Source organism: Centroberyx affinis, unplaced genomic scaffold (assembly GCF_046629955.1).
Source record: "Centroberyx affinis isolate AG114_WGS23_722 - 3 ecotype Tasmania unplaced genomic scaffold, CSIRO-AGI_Caff_v1 ptg000485l_1, whole genome shotgun sequence".
In the NCBI taxonomy this organism is placed as follows: Eukaryota; Metazoa; Chordata; class Actinopteri; order Beryciformes; family Berycidae; genus Centroberyx; species Centroberyx affinis.
Window position 1 is genome coordinate 307,463 of NW_027279141.1, and position 13,416 is coordinate 320,878.

At 42.5% G+C, this 13,416-nt stretch overlaps 1 protein-coding gene across 1 annotated transcript; it reads left to right on the forward strand.

The window, feature by feature from the left end:
• The first annotated feature begins 63 nt into the window (after window positions 1–63).
• LOC139642497 (macrophage colony-stimulating factor 1 receptor 1-like) lies at window positions 64–11,646 on the forward strand. Its single transcript, XM_071517359.1, has 22 exons — window positions 64–193; window positions 517–645; window positions 3,193–3,483; window positions 4,232–4,519; window positions 4,635–4,771; window positions 4,860–5,025; window positions 5,204–5,405; window positions 5,874–5,989; window positions 6,083–6,194; window positions 6,466–6,671; window positions 7,013–7,104; window positions 7,254–7,380; window positions 7,567–7,671; window positions 8,327–8,437; window positions 8,543–8,705; window positions 8,820–8,902; window positions 9,029–9,132; window positions 9,507–9,629; window positions 9,770–9,881; window positions 9,999–10,098; window positions 10,860–10,971; window positions 11,496–11,646. The coding sequence occupies exons 2-22, from the start codon at window positions 594–596 to the stop codon at window positions 11,640–11,642; spliced, it is 2,949 nt and encodes a 982-aa protein (XP_071373460.1). The 5' UTR covers window positions 64–193; window positions 517–593; the 3' UTR covers window positions 11,643–11,646.
• Window positions 11,647–13,416: the final 1,770 nt, after the last annotated feature.

The following is a 13,416-nucleotide window of genomic DNA, read 5'->3' on the forward strand; positions in this document are numbered from 1 at the left end:
ACCCTCTACTTGTTGTCTCAAAGATTTCATGTCTTGCTGTGAGACTTCTGTGGCTGAGAGACTGTAAACAGCAGAAGGGAGAAGGACAGAGGGGAACAGAAAGGGAAGAAGGGACTTCGATGTCAGCGCTGGATGCTGGAAACATCCAACTCGGGGAGGTCGTCACACACCTCTAAACTCAAGATATCTGCAGGTTGGTGCATTTGATAGAACTGAATGATGCTTCCACAATGCCATCATTAAAAGGTATTTTGAGGTGTAGTCAATTAAATTATTAATATATTGACTGATTCTCCAAGGTATGAAAGTGTAAGACCTCCTCACAGTGTCTTAGAAGTCACTTTTTCCAGTTTGTGATGCTCACATGTTGTAACAAAACGCTTTTCAGCACAGATTAATCTCTACTGGGAAAAGCCGATCTGACCAGCCGGAGAAGGAAAAGAGAAGTAAACGAGGGGTGTGAGTGATAGCATAACTTCTGAGGCGTTCTTCTCATTTCTGTCTCCATAACCACAGATCATAAGAAGAGTGTTTCCAGCACACACAAACACACGCCGTCTACATTCGCAGTGCAGATTTGGAGTTGATCCAGGATGCAGTCCTACCTTGCTCTGCTGCTGGGGGTCCTGGCCTCTGCTGCTCAAGGTAAGGCCTGTCAAACATCCTCTACTGAAATGAGAGGATTTTGAAATATGTGTTGCCTTTTCACTGTGGTTTTGGACAGCTATTGTAGAGACCATCCCACTTTATCACAGCAGAAATCAAAGCAATAATCTGTAATAACAGTGTAAATGAAAGAGTAGCCCTCTGACAAATCAAAACATGAGGGATATTTTTTCATTCTCACATTGATTTGAAAGAGCGCATGATACAAGGACTGACAGTATTTGGGTTTAAAATGTGTTTAAATGTGTGAAGGGTTTGTTGGTCAATATTGCATTAAATGAGAAAAAGGTTTTCAAATTGTGAGATGAATTTTCAGTATATCCTACTCTCCAACAATTTTGCGTAATAACCCACAATTGAAATGCACAAAAATAACTTTATTTTAACCTAAATTGTTTTCTTTTCTTCATGATGCTCTACTGATATTCATTTTATCATGACACATTCCATGATATGAACTCATGGTATGCAGAGAGGGATGGAGCAGAAATGGTGCTGTTCTAAATCTGTGATTTTGTCTAATAAGCAGGACAACTGTCTGCGGCATCATGAGTTGTTTTTTGGGCTCGTTCTTGTGATTTTTTTGTGTGTCTGTTCTGTTACACCAGTTATATGGGTATCACCCGCATGGCATCAAATTGTGATTTCACGTCATTTGCATTGGAGAACATAAAGGCATCTATTATTTGATTTAATTATGGCTGAAAGAATTAGCTTTGCTTTCTGGTGCATTATGAGGCGCAATCCAAAATGGGGTCATTTTGAGATTTGATGAATAGTTCAGTTAGATGTTTGAAGAGTGACTTTAGGGAAATGTAAATGTTAACGTTTACTGTTTTGCTTAATCAGGATGTTCAGTAAGTAAAATGCTGATCGGCTTGAGACAAAGCTAGTTTCCAAGTCTCCAGGTCATTTTGTGTGCTGTGGTGGATAAAAAAAATGCTGAACATGGAATCTCAGTTCTGCTTCAAGATTCAAAACACACTTTCCAAGCTTCTCGACATTTTTCTAAGCACTGATATTAACAACACAACACAAGAAGATAAAAACACAAGCCTGTCTATTCACAGTCATAGATACAGTTTGTAGATACAAAGCTAAATGGGGGAACTTAAGGTTAAACACATAAGACACACTGAATCTCTCTACAGTGACAACAAGTTCCAAACAAATTAAAGTGGTCCTTCTCAAAGCAAACCGTACATCTAGTGAACTATCCAGCCTGATGTTCTACAAGCTTTCATGATCTATGCCTTTGAGTCGTTTGGAAATCTCAAAGGCAGCATTGTTCGTCATCCTCTTACACCATCGCCATGACTGTGCTTCATCAATCCCTGAGGGAGAAAATATCTTTATAGCAGTTACTCTCATAGTGTTACTCCTCATACAGCTGCCTTTTTGATGCCAGTTTTTCCTATAAAATGCCTACAAATTTAACTCTCTGTGTCATGCTTAATTCTCCAATGTGTATCTCCTCTCAGTTTTGGGTTGAAGAAGAAGAAGGCCTAAGTCAGAGCAAATACAGTAAGGGGTTTGGCGCTTTAGCTACAGTTTTTCCCATTCCCATCCCCAGTGCTGTGATTGTAAGATCAGAAAAAGCAGAAGTGAGAGGGATTGAGGGCTGCTATTCAGGTCCAAGTCTTCAATCTGTTTCCTGAGGCCATGAGATCACGTCCTACGAGTCCAAGATAACTCTGAATCCAGGAGTCGCCAAGATGGCTTTCAGTTCTCCTTAGTTATCATGAAATGACCATAAGAGAAAGAATGTCTCCATCTTTCCTCGGGAAAAGTAATTAACCAACCATTAACTGAATATTATGCCGCTTTTCCACCGCATGGTACCAGCTCAACTCGACTCGTTGTGGGGGGTGGGGCACATTGAGGGGGTACTATCTGCAGTGGAAAACCAAAGTGGTACTATCAAAAGCGAGTAGAGTCAAGTCGAGTCGAGGCGAGTTGAGGTACCATGCGGTGAAAAAGATATAGGGAGAACTCTTGGGAACTAAGTCATGTGATACATAGAAATTGACAACAGCTGACAAATCACTGCTGTTGGGTGAGAAACTTGTAACCTTGTAAATGGCAGCTTTTCAGGAACTAAGAAAAAGCCTTCTTTTTATCTTGACAGTTGAGCATTTTTGAGTTAATCCAAATGGCTTCATAAACCCAAGGGTTGTAGAAATTTCTTATCCTATACAGTACCATATGATCCTTCAACTGAAGTTAAAGTATGAAAATCCTCATGAATGGAGTTAAGAGTAGAGTAGAATAAAGTCCGAACTTAAATAAAATTTTCACGTGGCCCCAATCCTCTTCCATACGTTTTCACTCAACAGCGGCGAAATGCCATAATACTAGAGCAACAGCATAAAGTACTACAGCAGCAATATCCCCTAACTAAAAAAACAATCCGTTTTCTTTTATTTGTTCTCTTCACACCTTTCTGTCTTTCTTTACGCTCTTATGCCTGTTTGATGGTAGCGCATTTCTTAAAATTAATCACTCAATTCATTAATTCGTCCTTAGCGGAATGGAGGCGCCCTGTGATCAAGTTCAACTCGAAGGTGGTGGTGGGTCCCGAGGTGGTGGTCACCCCCGGCACCCCGCTGATTCTGAGGTGTGAGGGCGACGGGCCCGTCAACTGGCAGACGAGGCTAGCCAAACACAGACGCTACGTGTCCAAGACCAACGGGAACATCCGTACCTTAAAGGTGGAACGTCCCTCTGCGGAATTCACCGGCACATACAAGTGTTTGTACACTGCCGGGCCGCACCGAGTACGAGAACTGGCCTCCTCAGTACATGTGTATGTAAAAGGTGAGCTCGGATAAAGGAGTGTAGGTGTGTGCAGAATGTTAGGACAACCTTCCTCATGTTGAGTTTGCACAAGCCACGTCTTAGTCATCTCAAGGCTTAGAAATCCTTAGAAATCCTTCCTTAATCTGTCTTCCCCTTCATCTACATCAAGGAATGAAGATAAGGAATCATACCTTTCACCTGGATTCACCTTGCTAGTCTATTTTAGTGAAAGAGTAGTCCTAATATGTTCTACACCAGTGGTTCTCAACGTGGGGTCCGGGGACCACCAGGGGTCCTTGAGGGGGTTCCAGGGGGTCCCCAGCAAATTGATGAATTATTAAACTTTAAACACCATTATTTCATTTACAATTAGTGAACACAATTAGAGAATGAGAAGAATGACTGTTTTGATCATAGTTTCTCTGTTATCTCTCTACCTATATACAGATAATCATGGAATTCTGGACAAAATCATATCTAGCAATAAAAATATTCTCAGATTTGAGGCCGAGAAAAAAAATATCATCAAATGGGGGTCCGTGGCTCTAATGTGGACTAAATTAGGGGTCCTTGATGTGAAAAAGGTTGAGAATCACTGTTCTACACAGAGTATAACAGGAGTGATTGGATGCATCTCTTCAAATGGCTATATCTAACACCATATTAGATAACCATGTTCGTCTATTTCTTTAGCTTTTGGTTATCATATTTCCTATGAGTAAATCATGCTCTAACACATCCATCTCTCCATCCATTTCTTCACCAGATCCCAGCCGTGTGTTCTGGACCAGCAGCACGTCCCTGCGAGTGGTGAGGAAGGAGGGCGAGGACTACCTGCTGCCCTGCCTGCTGACTGACCCAGCAGCCACGGACCTGGGGCTTCGCATGGACAACGGCACCACCTTGCCCCCGGGGATGAACTTCACCGCTTACCCGCACAGGGGCGTTCTCATCCATAGCCTCCACCCCAGTTTCAATGCCGACTATGTCTGCACAGCCAGGGTCAATGGGGTGGAGCGGATCTCCAAGGCCTTTTCCATCAATGTCATTCAGAGTGAGAGCCACCTTGGATACTAAGCTGAAAATGTGCATATGTTTGTTTGGAGTTCTGTCAAAGGTGCATGGCTTAACACTCATGTATGATTCCCTGTTCCCTCTCCCTGGTCTAGGGCTGCGTTTCCCACCGTATGTCTTCTTGGAGAAAGACGAATATGTCCGTATTGTTGGGGAGGAACTCAAGATCCGCTGCACCACGCACAATCCCAACTTCAACTACAATGTCACCTGGAAATACACCACCAAAATGGTCAGTGCGAGAAATTCTGGGACTGCTTGTGATGATGGCAAAAACCAACATTTTAACCTTGGCTGTTGCTTTCTCTCTCCACCATCAGAAGTCAACGGTTGAGGAGGAGGTTCGGTCCAGCGGGGAAAACCGCCTAGACATAGAGAGCATCCTGACCGTCCCTGCTGTGGACCTCACGGACACGGGGAACATTTCCTGCATCGGCACAAACGAAGCAGGGGAAAACAGCTCAACTACATACCTGCTGGTTGTAGGTAAGCACAGCACCGGTCACACTCACTCACCAACACAAAGCCAGGATACGCCTAAACAAACTCAGACATCCCTTGAAACTTGAAATGAACTATAATTCTATGATTAAAAAGCTTGGAACATTTATTAACCATTCATAAATTATAATAAACTGATACGTCTCCTTATCTTTCTGAATAGACAAGCCCTACATTAGACTGCTGCCCCAGCTGTCCCCTAAGCTGGCCCACCAGGGTCTCTCTGTGGAGGTGAATGAGGGAGAGGATCTGGAGCTCACCGTGCTTGTGGAAGCGTACCCCCACATTACAGGCCATGGCTGGGACACGCCAACGTCGCCCAACACCTCCACACAGGAGCACAAGTTCATCAGATACAACAACAGGTGCAACAACTGGAGGATAGTACAGGCAAAAATGGTCTCAAGAGAAAGATACTGTATTGAAGTGGAGAAATTTGAGAGGACAAGCGTTTCAATGGCCTCTTTTACACCCTGTATATCATGCATGCTTATATCTTGTTGTTTGGAGGTGTCCGCAGTACAGTTAGAAAACTAACAAAAACAATCAAGTGTACTACAAGACGAGGAAGCTACACCGGATTTGAAATATGCTGGCACTGCATTCTGGTTCAATCTGACACAGAACACCAAGGTCAATAGATTCCCTCAGGTCATGAAACTACTGTTATAGGGAAGAGGGGTCTTCTCTTTTTAATTGAGTGGCGTACTTCGCGATGATGCATAGGAACTGTCTGAATTCAAACCGCAGGATTAGTCACCACAGCCTTTGTAGACATTCCTCTTTTTGTCTGGTTAAAGACCCTTTATGTTTTGTGTTTTTTTGCCCTGTAGATACCATGCTACTCTACTGCTAAAGAGAATGAATGCCCAGGAGCAAGGCCAGTACACCTTCCATGCCAGGAGCAACATGGCCAATGCATCCATCACATTCCAAGTCCAAATGTATCGTAAGTGACGTAGTAAACACAAATCACAACAGTATCTTGTTTTTTCTCGCTATTTGGATAAGTGGTTTCACTTCATTATCTCTTCATCGGCAGAGAGACCTGTTGCCGTGGTGAGATGGGAAAACATTACCACTCTCACTTGCACCTCATTTGGCTATCCTGCCCCCAGAATCATCTGGTACCAGTGTTTTGGAATACGACCCACGTAAGTATCCCTGCATAGGCTAGGCCTTAGAGACACAGTCATGTCATAAACTGTGTGTATTACATTATAAATTGTAATAATTTAGCTGACACTCTAATCCAGAGCAACAATGAGTGACAATGTAAGGTTCAGTGTCCTGCTCAAAGACAGGACACATGGCTGTTGATGGACACACTGGCTGCTGCAGGGATTGCACCTGTGATGTTTTGGTTACGGAACAGTTTCTCTAACCACTACACCACCATGCTATGAATGTGTCTCAATGGGGCAGGTGCAATGAGAACAAGACGGGGCAGGGCATGCAGATGCCCATCCCTCTGCAGGCTCCTACAGTGGAGGTCCAGAGGGAGGAGTACGGGGCGGTGGAGGTGGAGAGCGTTCTCACGGTGGGGCCGTCCAGCCGCAGGATGACGGTGGAGTGTGTGGCCTTCAACCTAGTCGGGGTCAGCAGCGACACTTTTGCCATGGAGGTTTCTGGTGAGCATTGGCTAATCTGATGATAAATTTATTTTCAGTAGGAGGTCACATACAGTTGCTCTATTTATTTGTTTATCTTGTTATAAAAATGTATGATGCTCACGAGCAGAACTAATCTATGGATTGTACAACTGTGTTTTTATGGATCAGTTGCTCCTTTGTTTTCAGATGAGCGAAAACACTGTAAATGCAAACAGCATAAAAAGACTACCTAGGGACATTAGAGAACATTAGATTGTAAGACATGCTCTGAAAGTAATTCATGTTTTACAGTCCATATGAGTCAGACTAAGTATCACTGGCCTAGGACCAACTATTTTTGTCTTTCTCTGATTGGTCAGATAAGCTCTTCACCTCCACCTTGACTGGAGCAGCAGGCATTCTGGCCATCCTCCTCGTGCTATTGGTCTTTCTGTTCTACAAATACAAGCAGGTAGGGCTACCTGCATACTTACTGTACAGTACAAGTGTAGTAGCATTTTAGACTCAGTTCTGAACTATTCCACAGATTCCCGTGGGAAATGAGTTAGTGTTTTTATGTTGTTTTGATTTTCTGTTATTTTCTCCTTCTTTCATTTTCAGAAACCAAGGTATGAAATCCGTTGGAAGATCATTGAGGCAAGAGATGGGAACAACTACACCTTCATTGACCCCACTCAGCTACCTTACAATGAGAAGTGGGAGTTCCCACGGGACAAGCTCAAGCTAGGTTTGTGGCACATTTTCTCAAATAGTCACTAAAATGCTCTCAGTGTAACATTTTGAATTACTTACCATTTCAGAGCATTAAAGAAAGCATGCACTGTGAAAATAGATTGTAGCTAATATAGCCGAACAGACTGGTTTTAATTTATATTGATGATAATTTCTCATATTTATGTGGCTGTCTCTCCAGGGAAGATCCTGGGTGCAGGAGCTTTCGGAAAGGTCGTGGAAGCCACAGCCTATGGTCTGGGAAAAGACGACAACGTGATGCGTGTGGCTGTGAAAATGTTAAAAGGTCAGCAGATGTAACTACCTCCTATATAAGAGAACTTAGTTTACATGAGAAAGTTGGAGTGACTGGCAAAACCAGGAATGTTCCAGTGAAAAAGCTGTCTGATTTAGGCATTTGAAAATGTTTTCAGGGTGTGTGTGTGTCCCTCACAAATATAAATCTCTTACTGGCAAGACAACTTTTTTTATATTCTGCTGCTTTTCTTTGGAACAAATAACCCAAAGCCATTAAAGAAATTGATGGAGTGGTTTGATTTAAAACTGTGGTAAAAAAGACGGTGCAGTAATAGCGTAGGGCAATCTCTTTTGGTCAATGTTTTGTGTCATGGTTGGAACCACACATTTAGTGTTATTGTCGGTTGTAAATTTCTTTTCTAGAATGTGTTGGGCTGTATGTATCGCCTTTTTTTTAAATTATAGATTCCATCCTATAATTCCATTAACCCCTTTCCATCAAGGCCCACAATGGACATAAGCTTACTAGCTTTATTGTGTTATCCTTCACAATTTCAGATTTTCCCATGCTCTGGTTTCTGTTAATTGTTTAATAAATCAAATCAAATCAAATCAGGCACCTAGTGAAATCATAACACATTTGGTTCACAAACTCAAATAGCAGGCAGGTTCTTGCTTACAGTCTGGGTTGTCTGTCACTGCAGCCAGTGCCCATTCAGATGAGAGGGAGGCTCTGATGTCTGAACTGAAGATCCTGAGCCACCTGGGACACCACAAGAACATCGTCAACCTGCTCGGAGCCTGCACTTATGGAGGCAAGGCAACATTCTGCTTAAACATTTATTTTTGCTGTGTATTATCTTGTCAAACATTTGTGTTTTCCTAATACTGTGTCCTAATACTGACTGTTCCTTCACCAGGACCAGTGCTGGTGATCACAGAGTACTGTAGCCATGGCGACCTGCTGAACTTCCTGCGCCAGAAGGCAGAGACGTTCCTCAACTTTGTCATGGACATTCCAGAGATCATGGAGGAGTCCGGCAATTACAAGAACATCTGCAATCAGAAGCAGTTCATTCGGAGGTACAGCGGGCAAAACTCATGGAGAGTCTAACCACAGCAACTCTGCAGTTTTGTGAAGAGCTTTTACTCACTGTTCTGTTTCTCTGTCTCTCTCTTTCTCTCCATCATCAACAGTGACAGTGGGATTTCTAGTGTATCCTCAGGCAGCAGCTACTTGGAGATGAGACCTAGCCAGCAGCCAATCAAATCATCTCCAGGTAAAATTCTTACTCAGTAAATAGGTGTGAAAGTCCCATGGTAACTTACCGGAATCCTTATTTCTTGCTACATCCAACCCTGTGTATTGCTAAATGAGTGTTGTGCCTGTCTGCCTTCATGCCTAGACTCTGTGTGTGAGGAGAGAGGTGATTGGCCGCTGGACATTGACGACCTGCTGAGGTTTTCCTATCAGGTGGCTGAGGGCCTTGACTTCTTGGCAGCCAAAAACGTGAGTGATTTTACCGATGAGAGGGTCTAAATGTACAAACATCTAAACATGGGAAGCACAGGTGTGTTAAATTGCTGTAGTGTCCATACCATAAGGCTATAAGACTATGCCCCAGAAGACAAACACACCACTGGGTTTCAGATAAAAGCAAGCAAAGTTGCATTAAAAAGGCAGATGGTTATGTAAAGCAATATATGACGGGATGGAGGGGCATTTCCTGTTACATTCCTCCTATTGACTTATCTTTATAGCTTCACATTGTTTTTGTTCATAACTCTTTGTGCTATTTTTAGACAGACTACATCTGATGGGCACATTGCCTTCTTTGTGTGTGAGAGTGAACAAGTGGAGACATGCTGTGTGTCTGTGCTCAGTGTATTCACAGAGACGTGGCAGCTAGGAACGTGCTTCTGACCGACAGCCGAGTGGCCAAGATCTGTGACTTTGGTCTGGCGCGTGACATCATGAACGACTCCAACTACGTGGTGAAGGGCAATGTAAGCAAGCGCTGATGACGATAATATGTCAAAATGTAGTATAATAAACTACACTGTTCTGAGAAGAAGCTCGTTGGAGTAGACTGGAGCCAACGCTGTGTGAACACTTGGTTAAAAAGACTTTTTGTCCACATGTGAAGGCACGTCTGCCGGTGAAGTGGATGGCTCCGGAGAGTATCTTTGACTGTGTGTACACCGTCCAGAGTGACGTCTGGTCCTACGGCATCCTCCTTTGGGAGATCTTCTCTCTAGGTCAGAAGTAGTCCATACAACCGCTAACATTTAAATCCTCACTTCCATTCCGAGTTCTCTGTTTAGACGTTGATGTTTCCATCATTTGCTTGTTAAAATGATCTTCTTTTCTACCAGGCAAGAGCCCTTACCCCAGCACGGCTGTGGACTCCAGGTTCTACAAGATGGTGAAGTGTGGCTACCAGATGTCCCGACCAGACTTTGCCCCTCCTGAGGTGTAAGTTCCAAGTCAAAGCCTGATTCATATTAAGATGGATCACTGTTGCTTATTTTCCATACATGCAAAGCCCTTATATAACTTTTAGCAAGATCCCTTTTTTCATAGCAACACTTAACATCTGAAATAACATCCAAACATGATGAAGTACTTTCATCATTTCTGATTTCTGTGATTTTGTGTTTTCCCTGAGCTTTAACACCCCGAAATTGAATACCCCACCACCAAAATGAGAAAATAAAGAGTGTTTTCCCCAGTATCTCCGAGGCCCCTTACATCTGTGTGTGCTGATTTGCCATGGCTGTCACACCACCCGGAATAACTGTGCTGTGGAAACGGAGGGGACTGAATCTGAGTCAGGGCCTAATCATCTGTTGTTCTGTTGTGCAGTAGTGAGTCAGGCCTCAGTTCTGCCTGTTAGCCACATGATCTCAAAGCTGCGGCCCATGTAACTGCTATTTCACGGCAGCCAGATAGGACTGGAGGGATAGACGTTCTTATGAAGGGGTCTCTTATTAAACTGCGTCACCACCTCCATAAGCCTCTCCTTATTTGTCAAATCTGGCTTAATACAGTCTCTCGTTTTTACAGGAGAAGTTTTGGGCAGTTTCATGTGAAGATCTACAGCATAGTCTCAATTGTACACATCCGAAACAGCAGTGAAATTTACATATTTATAAATGTTTTGGATTTCCTCAAAATGCATGATCTGTCTGCTATCCATACTCCAGACACTAAAGTATGATTCACTTTTGTTTCAGGTACATGATCATGAAGCTGTGCTGGAATCTGGAGCCTACGGAGCGCCCAACCTTCAGCAAGATCAGTCAGATGATAGAGAGACTACTAGGGGACCGTCCTGACCAGGAACAGGTGAGTGGAGTGGAGCAGGTTTTAGTTACAATGCTCAAGACCAAAACGATCTGGGTACTAACAAGGAACATGACATATGATGCTTGAGCCAAGATGTCTTGAGAAGCCCCATGGTTTTTCATTTAATTTCCCCCAAATAGACAATAATAAGATTCAGCTGTGCTGTCTTGAAAAAACATCTGTCCTTACAAAACCCATTATGCAACTGGATTTTATTTCTAGATAAATCCTATTTGAGTGTTGTTCCAAAGGAGTTATCCACAAGTGACACCAATGACTGGCAGCAAAAAAAATCATCTATATTAGACAAATATTGAAGGTTGAGCTTCAGGTAATGATGCTAGAAATGAAGTCATGTTAACTTAGATAGCTAGTAAGTATACAGATTGTTTACATCATCAGTCTGACATGAAGTTAGGAGATTATCCAGGACGCTGTCACTTGTCCAACCATAACATTAACCTGAAGCAGAGCCATTGTTCTCCTGGCAGGAGTTTCACCATCCTAATGCTCCCTCTCCACAGCTAATGTACCAGAATGTGCAGCAGCAGGTCACGGAGGGCGAAGCGTGTGACGAGCCCAAGTGCAGCGACGGCCCCTGTGACCAGTCTTGTGACTACGAGGAAGAGGAGCAGCCTCTGATGAAGACCAACAACTACCAGTTTTGTTGAGAGCCTAACGCTCCCTTAATCAATCGATAAAGTATCAAGAATCGTCAAGAATCCGGGATCAGCTCTGCTCCCTTGGTGAAGCGGCACAGCCTGTTCTACGCCTGGATAGTTGCTGAGAGTTGGAGTTGCCTTCAAAGCTATTTTTTGCTGCCTGGGTCTGTTTGCCAGACAGACAGGCAGCTGAAGCGGGCATGTGACTTGCTTCTTCGCAGACCATGACTAGAAATTGCCATGTCTAGCGTCGACCTCTGACATGAAAGGCAGAAACATGTCATCAAATGACGCGTGTATCCAAAGCTGTACCATAATATTTTATCCAAAGCTACTTATTCACTCCCCAACTGTTTATTATATGTTCTGTTGTGCATTTAGGGAATCTCTCCTGTGAATTTGATTAACCAGAAATAATCGGTTACTGTACATACGGAGGAGAATACATGTTTGTTTGTTCATTCTTCTGACAATGTTCTTATGTACTGTACACAATGTTTATTGTTGCTTTTTTTTTTAAATGGCATGTTTTTGTGGTATTTTCATTCACTTTTGTCAGCAGGTTCACTTCCGTACCAGATTTTTTTTCAATGCGTATGGAAGGAAAGGAAAGGAAGCAACCCAACAGTTAAAACCACTGGATTCAAGACACCGCATCTACGTGAGGTGTTCCTATTCTAATGTTGTACAGACAAAGTAACATATATTTTATACTCTGATGGACATCACCTTATTTAAAATCCCCTTATACATCTAAAGAGTGCACGCGCTTTTCCTTGGTTTAAACACGCTAAATCGACCATGGAAAAGGCTTTTTAGGCCCTACGTCTGAAAGAATGATCATATTGTTTTCCCTCTGTGCTTTAGTCATAGCTGTATTTCTTGTGACACTGCCATATCTGCCAGTTGATGGCAACATGTGATTGTTCCCCTCCAGTCCAATTAATTAGCAAACAGTGTTCAGTGTGATTTAGTAGCAGTACAACTGAACTGAGCAGGGAAGTGTGTCTGGATCTGTTATGGATCAGATGAACGATGTTTTATATTTGACAGTGTGAAAGACGATGTTGTTGCTTGGCACAGTTTACTATTTTTATTTCCTTTTGAGTTAGACTACTGAGTGGTTTGATGTAAGCTTCGTAGACGTCTATATGTAGCAGTCAGCCTACACTGCCAATGGTGATGAAGACTTCAGAATGACATGTAAGCCAAATGAGAAGTATAGACAATTTGTATGAGATCAGCCATTTAAAATGTGCTGACAGCTGAGTGAAATGTGAGATGTCTATGTAATAATGTATATATCTCATGATGTAAATCAAGAATTGTATCTTTATTTTCACTTAAATGTTTTAGAGTAGATGGATAGTAGTACATTAATATTTCATGTTTTGTGTGGATTCTGTGCAAATGAGCAAATCAATGCAAGATCTGCAAATCAAATCACTGGAAAATTGCAGAAGCTTTAATAAAGCTGTATTGTTGAAATTTTTGATTCCAGTGTAAAGTTACATACTGGAATATAATGTGATGTGACAAACATTTATAAGCTATATTTTTCATTATTGCATATTTGCAACTATGATGGCTGTAACTGGGAACAAACTGCTGCATTTAGGTTCTTCTCTCCTCAGTTCCCATTTTTTATTGGATAATGCCCAATCTGCATTTCCTCTGTTCCATTCCCTCAGACAGTCAACATTGCACAACTCTAAACCTTTTGGAGGGAAGTAGAAATCCCACCACTGAGACTACAGAAACTCAAAACACTCAAAACACTTTT

What these genes read in the sequence shown, in the direction of transcription:
- LOC139642497 (XM_071517359.1), top strand. Translation starts at nt 594, where the DNA reads ATGCAGTCCTACCTTGCTCTGCTGCTGGGGGTCCTGGCCTCTGCTGCT. An exon ending in TGTTCTACAAATACAAGCAG is followed by an intron (nt 7,105 to 7,253) that starts GTAGGGCTACCT and finishes TTTCATTTTCAG; the next exon opens with AAACCAAGGTATGAAATCCG. An exon ending in ACCGTCCTGACCAGGAACAG is followed by an intron (nt 10,972 to 11,495) that starts GTGAGTGGAGTG and finishes CCCTCTCCACAG; the next exon opens with CTAATGTACCAGAATGTGCA.